This window comes from Misgurnus anguillicaudatus, chromosome 1 (genome assembly GCF_027580225.2).
Source record: "Misgurnus anguillicaudatus chromosome 1, ASM2758022v2, whole genome shotgun sequence".
NCBI lineage: Eukaryota > Metazoa > Chordata > Actinopteri > Cypriniformes > Cobitidae > Misgurnus > Misgurnus anguillicaudatus.
The window spans coordinates 5,725,354-5,749,398 of NC_073337.2; the positions used below are offsets into that span (position 1 = coordinate 5,725,354).

At 35.5% G+C, this 24,045-nt stretch overlaps 1 protein-coding gene and 2 long non-coding RNA genes across 3 annotated transcripts in view; 1 reads left to right on the forward strand and 2 right to left on the reverse strand.

Moving 5' to 3' along the window:
* LOC141351464 (uncharacterized) overlaps positions 1-24,045 on the reverse strand; it is a 461,703-nt gene that overhangs the window by 3,133 nt on the left and 434,525 nt on the right. The gene's annotated exons all lie outside the window — the stretch shown is intronic.
* LOC129432502 (scavenger receptor cysteine-rich domain-containing group B protein-like) lies at positions 3,430-15,294 on the reverse strand. The gene is made up of 7 exons (XM_055190956.2): positions 15,257-15,294; positions 13,846-13,895; positions 8,066-8,398; positions 7,647-7,955; positions 5,049-5,357; positions 3,910-4,268; positions 3,430-3,756 (listed from the first exon to the last, which is right to left on the reverse strand). Exons 2-7 carry the CDS (start codon positions 13,877-13,879, stop codon positions 3,751-3,753), a joined length of 1,350 nt encoding a protein of 449 aa, XP_055046931.2. The 5' UTR covers positions 13,880-13,895; positions 15,257-15,294; the 3' UTR covers positions 3,430-3,750.
* On the forward strand, positions 16,723-19,619 carry LOC129451261 (uncharacterized). Its single transcript, XR_012359485.1, has 3 exons — positions 16,723-16,862; positions 18,301-18,768; positions 19,296-19,619. It is a non-coding gene; the product is annotated as an uncharacterized lncRNA (long non-coding RNA).

Genomic DNA, 24,045 nt, shown 5'->3' on the forward strand with positions numbered 1-24,045 from the left:
CATTTATGACATGCGTCTCTTCATCCTATAAAATTTATGTTTTGTTATCTTAAACTTGTAAAATTTAAGCATTTTTACATATTTCTACTGAAAACAAGACACAAATACTAAGAAAGAAAGTCATTTTTTTGCAGTGTAAATTATATTAATAATGTAATAATTTAGCTAATAATCTTAGTTTTATATGCAAGCTAAGGTGGTTTATAATTGTTATATAATTTTAATAATTGTTCTTAATTGTAAAGTTTGGTAACACTTTACTTGAAGGGGTGTTCATAAGACTGACATGACAACTTATTAAGTGTCATTCGTTCAGTTATGTAATTTTTAATGCAAAGATGACATTGTTTCCGAGATGTCTTGATATTAACCAATACATCATAACTTGTCATGACAACTTGACATTACCAAGACAACATAACTGACCAATTTACCAGTGGTCTACATATAATTTGTCATTATAATGTCATTAAGTGTTAACAACATCGTGAATATTCTTCAGTTCATAGTGTTTTTTAAGTTTCCTCCATGTGATCAACATATAAAAACAATCATTCAATAATAATAATAATAAAATTGATAAAATTATATTTCATTGCATTTGGAGACAGATTCACCTAAAATTAAATGATAACAGTACAATAATGGGTTAAGCCATGTAACATTGGGTCCATATTGCTGCAAAGTTTATTACAATAAATTAAATTGATTAAATGTTTTGTTAGTTTTTTCTTCTATGTCTGAAAATTTCCTAACCCCCTGTGTGAGGAAGAACAAGTTCTGTTAGTTGTTAATTTTTTATTTATTGTGCACATACATAAAGTTAAGTATAATCTTTGACGTGTTTGTTGCATTTTGTTAAGGTATTTCAAATTATTTGACACAGTATTAACACTTAATGACATTTAAATGACAGTTTAATGTAACATTAACGCATAAAGCTAGGTAGTTTCTCAAGTTTGATAATTATTCTGTTATGTCATGTTTATGACAGATTTATGACAAGTTATGATGTATTGGTTTATGTCAAGATGTCATAACAAAGACAATACAAACAGTGTCATCTTTTTTCATTAAAAATGACATAGTTGAACAAATGACACTTAATGAAAGTTGTCATAAATGTACATAAAGTATCCTTGATGTTCATAACACGTGTCATGTCATGATTATGAAGGTGTCATGTCAGTCTTATGAACACCCCTTCAAAGTAAAGTGTTACCTAAAATTCTCAAATGTTAGTTTTATGGTAAAGTTGTTTTTCACTTTCAAACTATTTTCAGGATTATAATGTGAAATGCTATCAAATAAACAAATCAGCAGGCAGCAGGAAGCACATTAAAACTTTTCTAGCAAATAGATTGGTTGTATCACTTTTTTTTTTTTTTGAACGAGAATATCAAAAATATTGTGAAAAAAAGATTCAAATGTACTGAAATGTTAATTAACAATTAAAACATTTACACGCATTGTTCATGACTCAAAATATGCATTACATGCATATAGAGATATAAAGATAGAAAGATATTAAGCTTCTCAGAGAACTCAAAATTCCTTTAGTTCATTAAAGAGGTATAATACGTAAAGTTGTCTAAAGTTTTATTAAAGTGTTCCAGCATTCAAAATAAATAGTAAAACATTTGTTTATTTCTTGTTGATTTAATATTACATGAAACCCTTAATAATTTTAAATGTTATTTTCACAGATCCTCTTTGAATGCAAGACAAACATTGTAATAATATAAAGTTGTAATGACATTATGCTGTACTTTATATGTTAACTTTTGCTAACAATTACATTTTGTGTACACAATCACAATAAATTGAAACTGTAAACTGTAAACTTGTTTGAATGACACGTACTGCCACTATGAGGCACTGTAAGCTCGTGCCTTTAACATGTATGACAGTGACAAGTCAATTAAAGATACTTCAGTTTAGTTATTATTGTGTGTTTAGTTTGTTTTTACGGCTTTAAAGGATCCACAGCTGTGACACAATTTAAAGCCATGATGGTCCTTACAGATCACTGTGTGAAACATAATTTGAAAGTAAAGACAAAGCAGATCGGAGATCTCCAAATGGGGTTGTGAACTCCAAAAGTGGGCAGTACTGCCAAAAGAGGTGGGTGGGGGTTTAAGCTTGTAATTCAATTGATTTCCTATCACATATATATATATATATATATATATATATATATATATATATATATATATATATATATATATATATATATATATATATATATATATATATATATATATATATATATATATATATAAAGTTGCAGTTTAAATGATGTATGTACTGTTTGTATTTCGTCAATGTACATTGACAACACTGTTCATGTAAATATAAACAAATGTTTAACTCTAGCATTTTAAAATGTTGACATTTTTTCCTTTGAATTGCAAATGTTCTCATTTGTTGAGGCAATTTATTTACATTGGCCCACCAAATATTATCCCCTTTTCATAAATAAAGTTTGCCTCGCAGCTTAATGAGCATGACAAGTTAAAATTGCAACATGATCTCACAAAGTTTTCCGTGGCATTTTCGCTTAATATCACCTGCTGGACTCACCAGACTGAGCCATAAGCCCCCGATCCAACCGGCGTAAGATTCTGGTATCGTTCGGGCACCTCCCAGACTGTCTTGTTCAGATCTTGCTGGTAGAATCCCGGTCTTGTCGACATATCAGCCATTGAATCCCAATCTTTAATACGGCAATGTTAGAAATATTAACGCATACACCGAAGTGATATTGCTATGTGTATAGACGGTTTCATCGGACGCACGTGATACACGTCTGGATCTGAAGTTTACTTCCGGTTTCGTTTTTTCAATGGTCTGACTAGTTGCTAAACTGATCTCTTGAACAAATGCCTCGTCGAAAATATCAAATGTTTTGGTTTCCTATGTAATCTATGTGTTGTTTTTTCTTGCTTGTTATATAAATAAACTACGTTTAAAGTACTTTGTGGTTTTTTTATTATTAGCAGAGTTTACCGGAAGTTACGTGCGGACCACGACAGCCGCTTGTTTATGTTGTTACTGCTGAAACCGTCTATAGTCAGCCAGCTTTGGTGCCTCTTCTTCTACTTGCCAGAAATGGAGGAACTTTCGATGATTCATGTAGGGGGGATGGGGAAGGCAATGAAAAATTATGTCATTAATTAATGTTATTAAAAGAAACATAATATATTATTATTATCATAAAAAGAAACTACCAGATACTTACAGGCTACTACTACTAATAATAATATTTATTATTAATAATTGTTTTTGTTATAATAATATATTTTAATATTATAATATTAACAACGATATTAATAATGATATTAAATGACAATAAAATAAATTATGAAATAAATTGTAACATTTTGTATAAACATTGTTTATTAGGCATGTTATTATGGTATTAAAATATTTTGCACACATTTTTTACAATATAATATTAAATCAATAGAAAATATAGAATAGAATTATGCTATTAAATAAAAAATAGCAAACATTTACTTATAGTTGGTTTATTAGCCATGCATTTCATTTAAGTTGACAAAGGAAAGGCCTATACATTTTTTTCATAAGATTTCAAGATTCAAGAACATTACATACGAGTTACATACCACCAATCAGAGCATTTTATTGAAACAAATTTAAAAACAAAGATGAAAAAATAATCATGACAGCCTAAATATCTCTCAGCGTCAAATACTCCAAAAGTAGGACGTAGTGCCACCAAGTGTTTCATCCCTGATAAAACATGAAAAAAACAAAGTCTTTTATCCCAAGCTCTACAAAACACAAATTCTGTGAGGATTTGAAAAATGAATCCTTTTTTGGGCATCTTATTAAAAACAACAACTGCATTCATTTATTCTTAAACATAAAAATGTAAATGTGTACCTGACAGATGAAAGGAAGCCTCTGAAAGCAGCAATCATCCACCCATCCAAATGTGTTACTTCTTGTATTCTTAAGCAGTTTTCCACAAAACCTGCCTTGTCGATTCATTGAAAAACTGGGATGCCAAAAAGCAAAGTTTACAAGAGACCCATCGGTCCACAGCCAAGGGGATGAATTGATCAGCATTTTTCTTTGAAGTCCTATCCACACGCCTTTGGTAATTTCTATACCCTGCAGCATCCGTGTGATGTACGTCTGTGCTGTAGCATTTAATATGTGAGCAAGAGTCTGATGGTGAGTTTGGCAATACTTCAGTGCATCAATCCAGCTTTTTGATTCATTGATATAGATGAAGTTATCTGAAAGAATAGACATGAAGCAAGTAAATTGTATTATTTGAACAACAATGACATTGACATATTGTCAATAATAAAATGTTATTTTTAAATAAAATACTTTCTATTAGGTTTCGCGTGGTTCTGAACTTTATATCACAACTTTATTGTTTTGTTTTAATTTACTTATACATGATCAAATAAATATTTATTGTAATTTTATGGGGTGGTTTCCTGGACAGGGATTAGCTTAAGCCATGATTAGGCCTTAGTTTAATTAGGAAATATAGTTTTAACAAACATACCTTACAAAAACATTACTGTACATGTTTGTAATTTGAGGGAAAACAAAGAGTACTGATGTATTTTAAGATATGTCAGTGCAACTTGTTTTCAGTTTGGATAGCTCTTAAAGATTTTTTAATCTAGGACTAGTCTAATCCATGTCCGGAAAACTTACCCTATAAATTTTACTTGTTATTGGGCAGATTTCCCAGACAGGGTTTATCCTAGTCCCAGACTAAAATGCATGTTCGAGCTGTCTCAATTTAAAAGCAGCTTGCACTTACATATCTTAACATTTATCAGTGCCATGGTTTAAGATGCACACCAATATTGTTTTTGTAAGGTATGTTTGTAAAAACCTCTTAAATGTCATAATATAACCGTCCGTGAAAACCGCCCCATAATGTTTATTTATTTATCCATGTAGAAACTTAAAACATGGTTTTGCATTTTTAATGCTAAACATGAATTAATTTAATATGAACTGTAGATTAATTTCTGTGAATGTTTTTTTCTTACATTGACAGATGACTCCAGCATCTTCACGATGTACACAGTTTTGTTCCCCCCATTTCTTTGATTTACAGCTTTTTAGAGTAGACTCGGTTCCAGTACAGTTTATTTCATCCAACCATATTTTTCCTGAACCTTCTCCGAAATATGCATCAGTCTTTGCCTCTCTAGCATATCCACAGCCCAGTTCTCTACACACCACTGTAGCGTCTAATGAATCCCAGCGATCATCACACACTGTTCCCCATGTTCCATTATGATGAATCTCCACTCTTCCATAACAGGAGTCAGTCCCATTTACCAACCGTACATACCCTGATAACAACCCATTAAAAGCCAGAAACATATACAAAGTTCAGACAAACGTGTTATGTATGACTTACTCTAAAGGAAGAGCTCAGATGCAAAACCAAAAAAGTGCATCTTTTTTATCAGACTCTTAACAGATTCTGCCAAGAAAACGATCTTTCTGAATGCCTTGAGGCCAGGATTAAGCAGATTTGAAGTGAAAGTATTTGATGAACGTATAATATGTGCCAAGAGCATTAGGTTAATACCAACATCTAATTTTTGATGGAGCTAGCATACAGAATAGCGGCTTTGGCTTCTGAGCTCCTCATATTTACAGTATTTAAGTGATAACACTTTACAATAGGAATGCAATTATTAATTATGATTGGTCAGTCGTAACATTCTGAGGTCTGTCAACCTCTGATAACAACAATTAAGACCAATCAGTGTGCGAGTCATCTTGACTGCTACTATTGTGTGATGTAGGCATTTCACCTGCCCCACGCCAGGTTTAAATTAGTTAAAATAATTAAATATTTGGGAATAGCAAACCTCAGAATTTTGCCGCTATCCAATCAAAATCAAGTATTCCAGAGTATCAATAATTTGTGATAACAGTGGAAAGATGTGCACTACATTATACTTAATAAATGTAAAGTTTCTATAGAGTGTATTAAGTAGATAAAAAGGTATAAAAGTCATTGAGTGCGTTACATGCACAGTCTTACACTGATTATGCTTAATAAACTGATAACAGGTGGGGTCATGTAAAAGCGTAAAGCGGTTTTCTTTATTCGGGGGAAGCCCATAAACAGCGTAAGCAAAAACCGATCGGCACAGGTAGTTTTTTGCTCATTACCCCGATTTTGCGTGGCATGTAAACACCTCAACCGGCTTTCTCGCGGTTTTTTCCATGTGCGCATAAAAGTCTCTGCTCTACTAAAGCAGTTGGCAGGGAAACTCTGAAAATAAAAACTGATGTTATATTTACAGGTTCTGAAGACTCGAAAAGAGATAAAACAATATAGCTTAAGACAGATATGCTGTCGGCTTTTTGATCGACTATTATGTACTATAGGCGATGACGTCACTACCTGACAAATGTTCAAGTCCCATATAAATGCAGTTGTCTGCATAGCCGTTTTATTGATTTGCATGTAATAGCATGAAAACAGTTTTTTATAATAAGCAGATTTTTGATAGTTATCCGCTTATTTTGTGCATGTAAACGTACTCAATGTTCAATCTATTTATTTTTTGTTAGCTGTGTAAAAATATAGAATAAGATCTACTTTATCACTGTCTTGATGTCCTTGCCTGTTTCAAAAATAATCACCTGCAGCGGCACTTTGATTGATTGATTAATTGCTTCAGTGTTATGGAGTTAGGTGATCCTAATTTAAGGGGTGGAATTTATATGATAGCATTATAAAAAAAATTGTGTGTACAATTAACTTAATTTTTGTTTGTTGACACAACTAAGGTTTGTTAAGGTTTACTTTAATTTCTTTTGTAAAATGAAAAAATTATTTAACAAAAAAAATTGCCTCAAGTGGTTCCATGCAATTTAAGTATTCTCACAATTGTATTAAGTATTCTCTCAAATTGACCGCAAACCTACTTTGACATCTCTAAAAATATATATGCTAATTGTATTTTTTAACTTTTTGACTTTTCCTTGATACTTTTTGATTTGAAGTTACTTTTAGTCACTTTGGATAAAAGTGTCTGCCAAGTATATAAAGGTACATAAACTGTAAAAAATTATTCTGTCGCATTTTTGTCAAATCTACACACATTTTTATGTTACTTTAACTTTAAAATTAAGTTAAACAATTTCAACTTGAATTTAGAAGTTATGTCAACTTTTTAAACCAAAACTTAAAATAGTAGGTTGAATTGATTTATTTTACAGTGTACAGTACACACAGTGCACCTGTAAAACAGATCTAATGAGTTTATTATTTTGCTATTAATATATGAAAAACTTGTAAAACTGTTCTCAAATAAAATAAATTTAATTATTACTACTTTAATTTTTTTACTAAATATACACTAAATGTATGTGCTACAAAATATAAATTTTCATGGAAATTAATCTATTATATAAACAATTTATGTAAATAAAAAAGTTTTTCTCCCACATATTAAATTTAAAGTTATTTAGCATATATTTGGGGTTAATTTGACTCCAAACATGAGAAGTGGTGCTAAAATTTTGACATAACAGGAGGGTTAAACGCATTAGCATTCCTAAAGAGATAAAAGTACATCGCAAAACATTTACATTTTGTGTATGTATTTTTGACTCACACTGGCAGATGACTCCAGCATCTTCATGATGTTCACAGTTGTGTGATCCCCATGCCTGTCTTTCACAGTTTGTCAGTGATGACTCAGTGCCAACACAGTTTACGTTATCCATCCATATTTGTCCTGCACCTTGTCCAAAATATGCCGAATTCTTTTCCTCTACAGCATCTATACAGCCCAGCTCTTTACACACCACTGCAGCGTCTAAAAGATCCCACTCATCATCACACACTGTTCCCCATTGACCATTATGAAGAACCTCCACTCGCCCAGAACAAGAGTTACTGCCGTTTACCAACCTGACATAGGCTAATGTTACAAACAGAATAGAATCAGTTATTAGAAATTGTTAGCATTTTGTGTTCTTCGCTTGTGGTTCTGTTTAGCATGATTTTTTAATTAATGTAGTTTACTTGTACCATGGCAAATGACTCCAGTGTCTTCCGTATGTACACAGTCATGTACGCCCCATCCTGCACTTCCACAGTTCATCAGTGAGGACTCCGTGCCATAACAAGTTACATTATCCATCCATATTTGTCCTGAACCTTGTCCAAAATATGCATTAGTCTTTACCTCTATCGCATTTCCACAGCCCAGTTCTCTACACACCACTGCAGCATCTGATATATCCCAGTAATCATCACACACTGTTCCCCATGTTCCATTATGAAGAACCTCCACTCGTCCTGAACAAATGTCATTGCCATTCACCAACCTGATATTACCTCCACTAGTGACAGTTGTTCTGCCTGTGCATTTTAAAGAGAGAGAAAAATATTCCCATAACTCCTTTTATAAAAGTGTGAAAAATTTGTATTTTTTGTATTCGTCTATGATGTACAATTTCAGAAAAAAGGGACAAAATCTGTCACAGGGGTAGCATATTTTCAAAAAGTATTTTTACTTTTTTTAAATGGGACAGAAATTATACAGCCAAAATTGTAAGGATATGTGTACTCAGATAACAACCTAATATTCTTCTTTAAAATTAATTCATTGACTAGAATGTTTTTGAAGTTGTTTACAATCAAGCCACTAATAAAATTTTGCGAAAGCAAAGCATCACTATTATTGTTCATCATACTTATTTTTCTTAACTTGTCCTGCACTTGTCCTGGTATGTGCCATTTAATAGGTTAAACACAGTATCCACAGAAGAATATCAATAACTAATTCTGTAACTCCGCCCAATGATTCACACTTGACATAGTAGAGAAGTAACTCAACTAATGCGTCCAAACAAGAAACATGCACGCGTTAAAGATTTCAAAATATTGTGTAGTGCCTGGTTGTGGAAAAACACAGTTGCTGCATAACCTTCCTTCGGAATTTGATATTAGGAATGCATTGTTGAAGTTTATTTTAAAAGAAGTTCCAGTAGTGGGGGAGCCAAAGTCTCAAAAATGGGTTAAACCTGACATGGTCTGCCATACTTTTTATTTGTGTTTTTTCTGTTTTGAAACTTTGACCCCAAGAACCAATAATTGGAGGGTCTGCTTTGCCGGAAATATTGCGAAAAAAAATTGGCCATTTTAGTGTATGCATCTTTTATTTTTATCAGAAAATTGTGAAAAATTATTTTTTCCCTCAAATCCTCAGTGGGTTGGGTAAGCTGTCAATAAATGCATTCAAGATACACAGAACATAATAACTCATAAAACACATTTCTGCATAATTTTGCATCAATTTAATGCAAAAAAGTTGGCATTTTCTCACTTTTTTCTCACATTGGCAATCAGTTGATTGTTATGACATCAGTCAATATGCCATTCTTTTCACCAAACAGTATACTCATTCCACAGAAAAAAATATAAAAATCCAACCAAAATCAATGGATCTGTGATGATTTTACTACTAGTTGATTATCAACAGGCTCAGAACCTTAATAGAATTTTTGGCTACTCTCAAAATTCCGAAATACATAACATGATTGTTGATGTCCACATTATTTAACATCTTGGCCTAGGGATCTTTTTGGAAATGTGTCACACAATCAATATAATACAGCAAAATTACTTTTATTATTTTATTGCCTCAGATGACAACTATTATAACTTTTATGGAACAAAATAATTTAACATAACTTAATTAACTAGGTGCAGGTCCCTGTGAGGTGGGATAATCAGAAGGGTGGCACACTGCAGATACTGCTCTGGGGACAGACCTTCACCCTCACCACCTGAGGAGACAGCAAACAAGACCGACAGGGTGGATTATACATCAGCATGATAAAAGATGCACCCCCCTCTTTCTAACACACACACGCAGCCTACTTACGTGTCTCTGTCTTCAAGCGCAAGTTCAATCCTTGAACATCTGTTGGGGTCCCCGGTGCAGAGACATGCAATGCCACACTTCACATTGGCTTTTGCACAGGAGCATCCCCGGGCACGCATGCTTTTCTTGCAGTGGCAGTATTTGCTGTGTTCAGAAGGTTTTGCTTCTTTCAGCATCATTGATGCCACCAATTTGCCATTGACAAGTTGTCTCCCAAAATCAGTGGCAGCTGGGTAGGTTGGCTGAACCATGTGTGTCCCCTTACACACAGCCAACTGATGCAGGGATCAGCAAAGGTGTAATTGGAAGGCATCTACAGTTGGTGAAAGGCAACGCATGTCTCCTTTGATGCTCACAAAGATATGGGCTTGCAGTGCATCTAGAGTACCACCAAAGGCACTCCTGTCATATCGCCGTGCTGCTGTTATAACCTTTTCATGAACATCCAGGCTTTCCTCAGAATCACAGTACCTGCACAGCAGCAGAATGTCTGTCAGGTGTTTGATAGCAGTTGTGTAGGCCCACCTTTTTCCTCTTCTGTACAGATAGCTCACTGTGTCACATCCGGTAAGTTTGTAGGTGCTGAGGAGAAGGGATGTAAGATCTGAAGCAGCAACATCATACTTACCTGTCAGAGCTTCTGTGATCGCATGAACAGTTAGGATGACATCCATCGTCTTCACCCACAGCTCTGGCAGCCCATCCAAGTGTGTGATGTAGTACATGCACATCATGATCACATCTGTGTCAGTTGCAACAACTACAGCCCACTTGTAGTGCAGAATTTGTATTGGACAGGCTACTGGAATAAGAACAACTCCACTTTCTACTTTCAGGCTGCTTCGGGGACGCTGCTCCACCAGACTGGCGGATGCACAAGGTAAGTATGGACTTCGCTAGGTGCGCTGGACTGGATCTACAAGGTCCCTCAGGTAAGTTTGACGTTTGACTCCACCCTGGCAGTGCTCTACGGCCTTCTGGAAGGCCTAAATGGTATCTCTGTGCCTCTATGGGTAATTATGACTTACGGCTCCACGCCTGACCAATTAATGGCCCTAGAGGCGCGCTACTCTGGGTCAATGAAACATGTGGGTACGTATAGCTTCAGCTCAGCTCTAGAGGGGCACTGCGGTTCACTGAGCATGCTGCTCTGAATTAACAGACGGTTCAGGTGCGGATAACTTTTAGCTTGGTTGTAGGGTGGATCTACGGTTCACTGGGCGTGCTGCTCTGAATCAACAGACGGTTCAGGTACGTATATCTTTTAGCTTGGTTCTAGGGTGGCTCTGCGGTTCTCTGGGCGTGCTGCTCTGAATCAACAGATGGTTCAGGTACGTATAGCTTGTAGCTTGGTTCTAAAGTGGCTCTGCGGTTCTCTGGGCGTGTTGCTCTGAATCAACAGACGGTTCAGGTACGTATAGCTTTTAGCTTGGTTCTAGGGTGGCTCTGCAGTTCTCTGGGCGTGTTGCTCTGAATCAACAGACGGTTCAGGTACGTATAGCTTTTAGCTTGGTTCTAGGGTGGCTCTGCGGTTCGCTGGGTGTCCTGCTCAGAATCAACAGACGATTCGGGTACGTATAGCTTTTAGCTAAGTTCTAGTGTGGCTTTGCGGTTCACTGTGTGTGCTGCTCTGAATCTACGAACTCTCTAGGTAAGTTTGACTGTTAACTTAACTCTCTCGATCCCACTTGAAGCCTTCCAGGTAGGTATTACAATATAGGTGAGAGAATTTGTATGTCACATAACCTTGGTCCACGAGGGCGAGTGCAGGCTTTTACCCACTTCCAACCGGCTGTTGCTGGCCTGGTCACGGCCTGTGCCATCTCGAGAGGAGGTAGGGATGTAGATGGGACTGCGAGATGGTGTCGTCAGTTCCTTCTCCTCTCCAGGGTTAGATCGACACCTAAATTGGTGGGACAGATGGCTAGGCCTCCTCTCCAACACAGGGTTTGCACACAACAGTTAATTTGCGTTTTCACAATCGCTCCACTTCCTTTAATTCCACTAGGATCTCTTTCACAGCACGCCGATACTGTACTCACACAATCCCTTCGTTGCTTGGACACACAGGCGGGGGGTAGAAAGGTAAGTCCACGATGGTGATCATACCACAGCAGCTCCACGACACCTCACAGTGACTGGCTCGACCTAGGGTAGTATGGGCGACAGGAGACACGGCACAGCACTGCAAATACTTCAGGTGCACACACGTCAATAATTCACACTTACCCGCGGCAATCCACACTTTTAGTGACAGGTAAGGCCCATACCTCCACGCTGAGTCAAGTGCTTCACTGGGGAGGGAGAAGTTGCAATCGCTGCCACAGGCAATTATGTAGATGATACGGGTCCCCGCACAGCGCTCCGGATGTCCTGCAATCCCCTGGCTCCCCCACCGGCTTCCCCCACCGGTTTTGCCACATCAACACGCCGCTTTGCCACAACACCCACTCCAAACATCCACAGGAAAGAAGGGAACCACAATGAACAATGTCTTGTGTTTCACACGCTCTATTTATGCTTCCTGTGAACCTTCCAGTCAGCGTTCGCCGCCTCAGAGTGCACACCTGTCGCTTGTTCCCGCTGATTCCATTGCCCGGGGTTACCCGGAAGTGCCAGTGTTTGGGTAAATCAGTCCAGGCGGAACTTTTCTCCGCCACTTTTAGTTCTGCCCCTATAGTCACTCGTGACACTATCACAGAAGCTCTGACAGGAAAGTATGATGTTGCTGCTTCAGATCTTACATCGCTTCTCCTCAGCACCTAAATATTTACCGGATGTGACACATTGAGCTATCTGAGCTAAAGGCGGGCCTACACAACTGCTATTTAACACCTGAAAGACCTTCTGCCACTGTGCAGGTACTGCGATCCTGAGAAAAGCCTGAATGTTCAGGAAAAGGTTATAACAGCAGCACAGAGATACAAGGTGTCACACTATGACAGGAGTGACTTTGGTGGTACTCTAGATCAGTGGTTCTCAACTCCAGTCCTCAGGCCTCCCTTCCAGAATATTTTAGATGTCTCCATATATAAAACACCTGAATTAGTTAATCAGCTTGTTAGTGTGTTAATTAAGGAAACGTTTCAAACATTCTGGAAGGAGTCTAATGAGTGGAATCAGGTGTTTCATATCAGGAGACATCTATAACATTCTGGGAGGGGGGGCCCGAGGACTAGGGTTGAGAACCACTGCTCTAGACACTGCGACGGACACAAGACGACAGGCGTTGCCTTCCACCAACTGAAGATGCCTTCCTATTACACCTTTGTTCATCCCTGCATCAGTTGGCTGTGTGTAAGCGGGCACACATGGTTTAGCCAACCTTCCCAGCTGCCACTGATTTTGGGAGACAACTTGTCAATGGCAAGTTGGTGGCAACCTTCTGAATCAAATTTCAATCAAAAGTCTTTCACAAAATTTCCATTATCTCAGCTTGTTGCTCAAAATTTTGTATTTTTGAAGAAACCTACCCATATTTAAGAGGTGATAAAAAGAGAACAAATAAAGGTAGGATAAAACGACTTTTTTTGTTTGAAAGCTGGGCGTGTGTTCTTTCATTTGATATATTGTATGTTTATACATTTAAAGAAGAACATTTTCGGGAAGGAATTAAACTTAACTTAAAACACATTATTTCTGCTCCGTTTGCATTGGTATTGTTTTACTACTTACACAATTATTTAAAGTATGTCTTTATATAATTTATAGAACATGTGGTATTTAATGATAATTTTAGGGGGGACTCGTTGGGATTTTCGCATATATAGGCCTACAGTTCATATAGTACCTCAAATGTATACAAGTACCTCATAGGTATATCTGTTCCTAAACTTTACATATTAGGACTTTTTTAAAAGGTACCATGCTAGTGACAGCTTTTGTCCCTTTGAACCACTGACAGTGTAGATACTCTTACCCAGAAGCAGAAAGATAATCAGGAACTGCAGCATACTGGCTGGAAATATACTGTATATAATATAACATATTACTCCACAGTTGACATTGATCCTCACACTAAACATTCACAGTTTTGTCTTATTTAACAATAAACATGAGAAGTTATGTATCAAGTTTTTCATGTAGTTTTTAAAGTGTAGACTTAAAGTGCTGAGTAAAGATGATGTGTGTAATGCAACCCCTTACATATTCCAAGTTTGCATTTTGCCTACACTGATTGTAAATATTAAATATGAATGCAACACATAAATATTTGCATATGAAAATATTGTATTAAGGTAAATTGTAACATTCCATTAAAATTCCATAAATTGCAATAATTATTCTGTGCTATATGTACTAAACATATTTTTACTCGTTGAACAAAACATTCAAATCTTTTTTGCCGATTGATACAAATATTCATTCAAAAAAATCTAACTTTTAGATTGTGAGATGCAAAGGTGTGTTTGCTGTATGATCAATTACGTCAAAGTATATTTAACAGTCATTATTACACGGCTCTCTGGAATGCTTAATTCTGATTGGTCAGTCGAGACATTTGCAGGTTCGTTCTTTTCAAATAATAACCGCTCCAAATTAATAACGCATAGCCGGACTACTTGCACGAGTAAAATCGCTCCGCGCCAATAAAGATCAATAAAGATTACTGTCTGTTTGGCGCCATCTTGTGACAAACACTGGACAACCACGACAAGACACAGACAGCTTACTGAGACTGAACTTGACAAAATAGAGCATGACAGCTACGAAGCCAACACACACAAAAATACAGAATGGGGATTAAAACTTCTCAAAGACTGGCTAAAAGAGAAATAATGGAGACAGACAAGTATGAAGCAGAGGATCTTAATAAGGTATTACGATAATTTTATGCATCTGTGCAAAGTTTCGCGGAAGGATAAAAATGTTAATTTAAAACAAATATGCCAATAAAATGTTTCAAATTCATATTCATGTCCAGTTTTTTTCTTATGTGGCAAGTAACCGTGTAATAAGCGGGATAATGTAGAGGCAGCCGGTAGTTATTGGGAAATAAGCCCCCCCAGTGCGATACAAGACCCTCCGCTTTGCGTCGGGTCCCGATCACACTGTCGGGGCCCATTTCCCAACAACCACCGGCTGCCTCCACACCATCCCTTACTTAAAAACATGAATTACAGTTCACTTCAGTGTGGAATGTCTAAGAAACATTTTGTCTTTACAACAACTCTTTTAAGATATACTGTATGAGCATATATCATATCACTATATATACAAACAAGTGCACTACATCTCATCTAGATAATGATAATGCTACTAATAAAAAACAACAGCAGAGATTACAAGTTCAACAATACGTTAAATGATTATATTGATGTTGGTAATACCTGTACTGATGAGTCTCTATAAACTCTTTCTGTATCTGATGAAGTCAGTTTTGTTTTAGTGTAGTAGACATGTGTCAGTTATATAATGTAATATGACCACACCCATAACCATTATGCAAGCATATCATTATCCTATTTTCCCATTTATGAAATTAAATATAAGTGCGAGAATTCACACTTTGGTCGGTATGCACTTTATTGTTTTTTAGGGAAATAGCAGATTATTCACCAGAGGACATCAAAAGATCAATGTTAAGAAACATAAACAATTAAGGTGTGTTTTGTGACAGTTAGGCTATGTAAAAGTTTTTTAAACAAAACTTAATTATGCAAATCTACTGTGCCATAATATCACGTAACAATTTTCATAGGAAGTATGCACACAGCCTTTTACTAGCCACTAATTTGAATTCTATACGCCAAATTTGTTTGCTGGGGCACGACAGTGAACTTAGTGAGGGACAAACAACAAACCTATATGCATGAGAGCTTGCTTTGTTGGGTGGTCAAAAATAGCTTGTTGCTGTTGTCAAACCTCTTTTTCTTTATTGATGTTTCTTTGGATGCTGTTCATGCTTGCATTTAAAATAAATGTAATAAAATAGCTTTATTGTTAAAGAATTGTTAAAAAATAAATGTATCTAAGCTGCTAGTAAAACATTTTATCCCAAATGTGGTATACAATTTCAGAATCTCCATACTATAGGACTTTGGGTAAATATTGTTTCCTATAAAATTATTATTATTAACTACCAAAATGTATTATCTGTTAAGTTTATCTGGTTTTATTTTGATTATAAAACTTTCTTTGTCTACTTTTGTAACCGGTTCAGAGTTAAGGGCTGTTGGTTTGCTATGTTTGTATTTCCATAAACGATAGATGTTCTCTTGAGGCATACATACACTGTAACAAATTTCTGTAGTTTTCACAGCATTATTACTGTAAAATGAGCAAATGCTTACTGTAGAACTTGTATACAGCATGTTGCTGTATATCTGCAAAGCATCATGGTCTTTTTTCAACGGCGGGTAAATTCTACAGTAAAAATATTTTTCCTGTGAATCACAATACAGCAATTTCTAAAGGATTTTTTTCTTCAGCCAAGGAAAGCTACGAGATTCCAAACTTTCATCTGAATTTTTACTTCAGAAAGGTAAATTTGCTAATTTAATTCCAAAGTTTACTCTTGTAAAGTCTGTTTGTTCAACTTTAAGAGTGCACTGAGAGAGAATGAGCAGCACACTTCACCGTCTTGTGTGTGCATTTTGTAATTTTATTACCACAAATATATAATTCTGCATGATTTCGATATATTTTCTAGCTTGGCAACATTTTATAACGTCATTAGTTTAGAGAAGGATAATAATTTAATAATAATAGTAATTGGCCGTGTCTCAATGCTTGTTTCAGAATATTAACAATTATAAAGTTGACTGTTAATCTTAGTTAATAGTAAATTGTTTAATATGCTTATGACTTGCGAATCTAATGGTCAGTTAACTTAAATAAACCAGGGTTGATGACGTATGCGAGTGCGACCTCCGCAGGCTGAAACCAGCAACCAGTCTCTCGAGCTGAAAGAAAACGCAGCTGAGGAGATATGAGGTAAGACTTATCCAGTCTTTAATTTAATTATAGCGTTAGCATTGTGAACCAAAATTAATTTAAAAGTGTGTATTTTTGTATTTATTGGCGCGATATTCGTTTAAATCTCACGTTTTTTTCTCTTGCTCGCTTACGTTGCTGCCTGAGGAAACGGAGCGGGCCGATTCGAAAGAAAGCATAACACACATTTTTCATAATTTCACGATTGTTTTACCGTTTCTTTGTCACAAAGTGTAGTTTTAGGACTAGTTCAGTCGAGAATGTATATGTATTATATTTAAATCTGCAGTCGATTGGTAAAGATAGCGCCTGTTTGAACGTTTGCTTAGTGAGATTCGGTACGAATGAGAACCAAAGCATGAGCGGACATCAGTGTTCACTCGCCCCGCTGACCACCGCCCTCTCTGGGCTACATTTCTGACAGATATTCCCCGGCTCTCATGTTGGCCTTGTTTGTTTTTGATGGTCAAAATGAGATCAAATCAGCAGTATTTGGTGTCATAATGAAACTATTAATCGTTTTCTTATTCATATTTAGTGTCTTTTGTTTTTGTTATTGTTTTGGCGCGAGGTGAAAGTTAATAAAACTATAATTTTACAATGTTACTATGCTTTCCCGTTTATTCTTAACGCGATACCAGCACTCGATTATTATTACACCTTGTTCTTGTCAGTACTATATAAAACGGTTATTTATCAGTGTCAGAGAGATGTTTTTGCATGCTGCTTTTAAATATATCAGTGGCAATATCTCATAACATGTTTTAATAGTCACGTCACGATAAAATAAATGATCAATGTCCACATTTAAAAGCTGCGGTGCTTACCTGCAGTTCCACGGTGTTTTCGCGTTCTGATAAGAGATATTGCTTCAGAAAAAAATAGTTTACATTCCTCTTTCCAAGTGTTAATCGTCCACACGATGTGACAAGACATAACTCCCATTAAAGGTGCAGTGTGTAATTTTTAGAAGGATCTCTTGACAGAAATGCAAAATAATATACAAAACTATATGATCAGGGGTGTATAAAGACCTTTCATAATGAACCGTTATGTGTTTATTAACTTAGAACGAGACTTTTTATCTACATACACTGAGGGTCCCGTTACATGGAAGTCGCTGATCTTTGACGGAATAGTCGCTTCCGATTGGGATTCACAGACTGATTTACGAGCTATAGGCTTGTCGCGATAGTCTGTGAAACGGTGATTACTGGTGCTTCAGCCTCTCACCGTATAGATCACTTGCCCACCGCGACACCGTCTTTCACCAACGTTTTGATATTTTTCTTGTAATTAAATCATTTAGTTTCGTTAGAGAGAGCAAACACTTACAACTGAATGGTCTTACTCGTTTTTGTCATAATATTTACTCTTATGAATATTGTACTTGTGATTTCTAAAAGTTATTTTTTTGTTTGTTTATTTTGTGTTACAGGAAACTTCCACCTACAGTAAGCAGATGCTGAGGCCCAGATTTCCATGCTAAGCACTCCAAGGCTCATCATGCTCGGTATGATCCCAGCACTCAACATAATAGATGCCAATTTTAGGGGTTACTTCATCTATAAAGCGTATTTGTATCAAGTCACTGTGTGAACAAAGTTTTATGTCATCTTGCACGTATATTCCAAAATTCTCTAGTGGTTATTGATCTAATAGGAAAGAAAGAGGTAGTTATGTAGGGCTAGTGTTTTCAATTAATTTTGCTTATGTAAAATAGGAAACCATATCAGATTGAATACTGTGCAATGTCAACTGTCCATTCTGAGGGCAAAAAATGGATGCTTTCCATCGAGTGCTGAGTTCTCCTCCAATTGAGTGACGGTTGTGATTTCACTTCTGCTCTAGCCTTTTTGCGTCATACTATGTATGAGGCAGCCACTACATTGGGATTTATCCAGAGGTAAGCACTTATTTGTTTTTTTATATAGTTTTGACTAAGAATGGGAACAAATATTTGAGTACTTATTCTTTAACCAACTACCCGATTAGTAAAATACTTCTTAAAGTGTTTTTTTTTTTAAATGAACTGTTGTGCTATTGTTAAATATCAAACGTTTAATTTAACTCGCCATGCAAAAGGTAGAAAAGCAGCACAGCTAGTCTAATACAGTGGCAGCCGGTGACTTCTTTTTTCGAGGGCGTTTGTCACAACATGTATGTAGCCCATCATGTGTGTGGTTCGTCATTTCAAAATATGTGTTTGGCGCGTCGAGTGAAACAATACTTTTCCATTCACAAATTAACAAATATTTACCATAAATTTCACTGTTGTATCACTAACTGTAAACTCCACAAACCACCAACAGAGCATATAAAAAATTAAAATTGTTTATTTAAAAGTAAATCACTGCGAAGTAAACTTTTATGTATATGTCATTAACCCATCTGTCTTGCTTTTACATTAATAGTCAATTTCTTTCATTACAGGGTAGAGTCCAGCCCAGGAAGTCAACTAGTTCATGTCCAGATTTAAAAGAATAATATTTCTGAAAAAAAGGTCTTGGAGAAAAACAATATTCAGGTTTGAAATCCTGCTGTAAATGTAAATCATTTAACTTTTATGCATTTGTAATTTACCAGAAACTTTTTAATAAATATTGATTGTTTTGTGTGTTCAGAAAAAAAGTGTTTTTGTATGTTCAGAAAAGTGTTGAAATTAAATGAAACATTCACAGAAAAATGTTAACATTTTTTTAAATATGTATATGTTCAGAAAAGTTTTGAGATGTTCACAGAAAAAATGTAACACAAAAAATGTATGCTATGCTATTTTTAATTTATGAATTTTTGTAATTTAAAGTGATAAAATAAATGGGATTTTTGTGACAAACAGTGTCTTCATTTTACAGTACACAAAATAAATGCAGTAATCCCTATTACAGTAGTAGTTATGAAATACAGTACTGTGATTATTACTTTAAAAGAGTTTACAGTAATTTTAATTTTACTGCAATTACATTTACAGTAAGAATACTGTGAAATGAAATACAGCAACTTACTAGCTAATTGCTGCCAGCAAGTTACTGTATTTTTCACAGTATTCTTTTTACAGTGTAATGTATAAGCATATCGTTGCTGCCCGATGAAACTCACGTATGTCCAAAACGGTTACTTTTCAGGAAGTGGAAAAAACACAGTATTTTAAAAGCAGTTGAATGTAGCGTTGTCTTACTTGGTACGGCATCTTTAAATGTAACCATATTCTTGACAATGTAATGATAATAAATTGAGTTTAAATGGACATATGTGCATATTTTACAGTAACGGTGGTCGATACGCGTTCTTCCGATCATTAATTAGAATGGCCAAGTCGCGTTTTATTTTGACAGATGAATACGCTCAGTTTGTTAAATAGCCTACATCTTAGTTTATTTAATATTAATTATACATTTATTAAATGTCTCTTGCAAACTATGAAGGGACAATGAATCAATACACTGACATGGTAATGCTAGACAGATACTTTGTTTGCACAGTCCTACCGTAATTTTGTCACTCCTAGACGTACGTCTGCCGTCAGGGGGGAAACGTTTACCTCGATGAAGGAAAGTCATTGTCTCGCCAGGCTATGTTTATTCGGCTATCCAGTGCTGAACTTCGATGAAACTTCATGAGACTGGCGAGATGCCATAGGGCAGTGGTCACCAATCCTGGTCCTGGAGGGCCAGTGTCCTGCAGAGTTTAGCTCCAACCCTAATCAAACACACCTGAAGCACATTAATTATCTGCTTTAGGTTTGTTTGATTAGGGTTGGAGCTAAACTCTGCAGAGACACAGGCCCTCCAGGACCAGGATTGGTGACCACTGCCATAGGGTGACCACCTGTCCTACTTTGCATTGTACTGCACAACATTTTGAACCTTTATCCCACACATCGCATATAGGTAAATGTCCCACATTTCTTTCAGTGTTGTACCCTTTCAAAAAGTACAGCTTTGGACGATTTCATTTTAGGTAAATAATGTTACCAAATACTGCATATTAGTGTCTTAATCAGGGCTATTCAATTAGTTTGTTGTGGGGGCCAGTTCATGAAAAGCATTTCAAATGAGGGGCCAGAGATATAACAGTGATGATTACTACATTTTACTACATTTAAACATACTAATGTTATATTTTGAAACTGCATAAAAACAAAATCAGTGTGTTGTTAAATAGGCTTTTTCTACAAACATGTATTTTGAAACTGCATACAACAACATTAGTGCATTGTTAGATGTCAAAGTAGGCTTTTTCTACATCCAGACATGTTCATATGTTGTACTTTAAAATTGCATAACAACATACACTGAAAAAACAAACTTTTTGGTGTAGTAATATTTATTAGATTAACTCTCATAATTTCTACATAATAATATTAACATTTATTGAAAAGTAGATTTTCCTAAGTAAAATGATGATAAATAGACAATTAATTCATGTAAAAAATGAACTGTGTGGGAATAGTAAGTCTTATTAGATATTTTCTTGTATTATTTAACTGTTTTATAGTCACTGCACATAGTCCTAAAATAATTAAGTACATTTTAATCAAAAACTTAAGCAGATTCAAGTAAAAAATCTTAGTTCATTTTACTTAAAAATATTAAATCCATTAAACTAAAAAAATCTAAGTAAAATTTACTTATTTATTTGCACATGTTGTAAGGAATACCCACAATTCTTTGCGCCTGAATATTTTTATTTTTTAAGCTTTATCACAGAATAAGAACTGATAAGAACTTTAACTACTTAAATTTTGTTAGCAAAATGTCATAAAGGTTTAAGCTCTTATATTATTGATGTTGTTTTGTTGTAAATAATAATTTTGTGAAGTCACAGTTCTGGTGATCATTGTTTCTTTACTTGAACCCTGTTCAGAACATTGTATTGTAATTCTCTCCACAGTGCTGATTATGCATGTCAGAAACACAGTTTTTGTGGGTTTCTGTTCCGAATCAAGTTTATTCAATGACTGACTTGTTGTCAGGCATGAATTTTGTCTTAATGCCATTTATAACACTAAAAATAACTAGGTCCATAGGAATATGTTAAGGAAAATAACAAACAGAAAATACAATTTATTTAATATTATTAGGACAGCAATGCTTCAATTTAAAAAAAAAACCTAATTGACTTTACCTAAACGATTAAAATAAATCTAACTTCTAAATAAAATAATTAAGTAACATTTAATTAATTATTTAACATATGTTTTATCATGCAATTTTAAGTAAATTTTATTTGATTTTAGTAGGTAAGTTTTACTTATAAAAAAGCAGTAAATTTTACTTAAAAAAGTTGTCAAATTGTTACGAGGATTTTTTAAAGTAAATTTTACAAGTTGTTTTTTTCAGTGTAAGTGCATTGTAAGATGCCTGAGAAAGCTTTATTCTACATTTAAAGAGTTAAATAAGAGCCATATCACACTCATTAAGAATTTAACTAATTTACTCACTTCAGGGCACATAACAAAACAGTTTATAATATGGAACTTTTTGTCAAAGCTAATTATTACAGTAGCCCTATTTAAACTACAACAGCCATCTTAATTATTGGCAAACATTAGGCAAGCTTCTAATAAGACAAAATATGTTTTTAGATTTCGCAAGAGCAGTAAAATCAAGTGTTAATTGCATTCTTGTGTGAGATCGATGACTCGCATAATATTTGAGCATTGGTCTGCTTTGAATTTTGGAGAAATGGCAGGATATTTTGTCTAGTTCACAAAATCGTTTCAACGAGTTTCCTTTATTAAGACATCTAACGTAAATGTCATTGTGGATAAGCAAGTCATAATTGAGCTGACATATCAGATAACAATTGTCGGAAAAGGCTGGAAAACCACAAATAAAGTTAAAACAGTCAGCTATCGCATCTTGAGACGCGGGCACGAGCGGGGGAGGCGATCGCGTTGAACTTATGGACCAAAGCGCAAATATAAACACGTGACACAGCTGCTCGCACCAGTCATGTGACTCGCGCTCTGCAGCTCATGCTGTATGAAACAGAAGCATACGCATCAACTCGTAACTGTAGGGCCCGTTGTCTAACTTAATAAATGTATGTCTTTTTTACAGACTACATAAAGGGCTGGATCAAATTTCCTTGGGGGCCGGGTTTCTCCTGCGGTCCGCCAATTGAATAGCCCTGGTCTAAATGGTACAAATTGGGACCTTTATTAAAGGTACTGCCCCAGTGACCAACATTATCTGTCTGCACAAGCGGAGGCTGCAGTTTCAGGACCGCAGTTTCAGGACCGCAGTTTTAGGACCCTCGGTTTTTTTAATAGCGCCATCTAGCGAAACTGTAGCCTCTAGTGGTGCAGGCAGATGCTACTCGAAAAAAGTGCCAATGCAGTATTTTCACCCAATTTAAACTACTTTTAAAGTTTTAGATGTTTTTAAAGGTTTATTACAACCAAATACTGCTTTCTTTATTTAAATTAAATCTGATTTTTAGGAATGTTAAGTAATTATTGGCTCTACGTTGCATTATTTAATAACTCATCGAATAAAATAAACAAGAAATTGTGTACTTTAGCCTTTTTAGTCAATCACATATTCAAGTACAAAGGGAATACACAAGGATGACTGGGGGTAGATTTAAAATTTGTGTATTTATAAAATTATATATTGCAACAGTTGAATTTGAACACACACGAAAAAATAGTGTAACACTTTACAATAAGGTTCATTAGTTAAAGGAATAGTCTACTCATTTTCAATATTAAAATATGTTATTACCTTAACTAAGAATTGTTGATACATCCCTCTATCATCTGTGTGCGTGCACGCAAGCGCCGGAGCGCGCTGCGACGCCCCGACAGCATTCAGCTCAGCCCCATTCATTCAACGGCACCATTCAGAGAGAAAGCCAGAAGTGACCAAACACATCAACGTTTTTCCTATTTAAGACGAGTAGTTATACGAGCAAGTTTGGTGGTACAAAATAAAACGTAGAGCTTTTCTAAGCGGATTTAAAAGAGGAACTATATTTTATGGCGTAATTGCACTTTGGGAGTACCTCGACTCGCCTGAAAAGTTCGCTCCCCTTCTCACTCTCATAATGGGAGAGGGAGGGTGTTACTGCGCCGAGTCGAAGTACTCCCAAAAGTGCTATTACGCCATAAAATATAGTTCCTCTTTTAAATCCGCTTAGAAAAGCGCTATGTTTTATCTTGTACCACCAAACTTGC

Bases quoted from the DNA above. Each gene is read 5' to 3' on its own strand.
- LOC129432502 (XM_055190956.2), bottom strand. From the start codon at position 13,879: ATGCTGCAGTTCCTGATTATCTTTCTGCTTCTGG. The intron at 5,358-7,646 runs GTGAGTCAAAAA...GGTTGTTATCAG, and splicing joins TGCTGGAGTCATCTGCCAGT to GGTATGTACGGTTGGTAAAT. The intron at 4,269-5,048 runs GTAAGAAAAAAA...CTATTCTTTCAG, and splicing joins TGCTGGAGTCATCTGTCAAT to ATAACTTCATCTATATCAAT.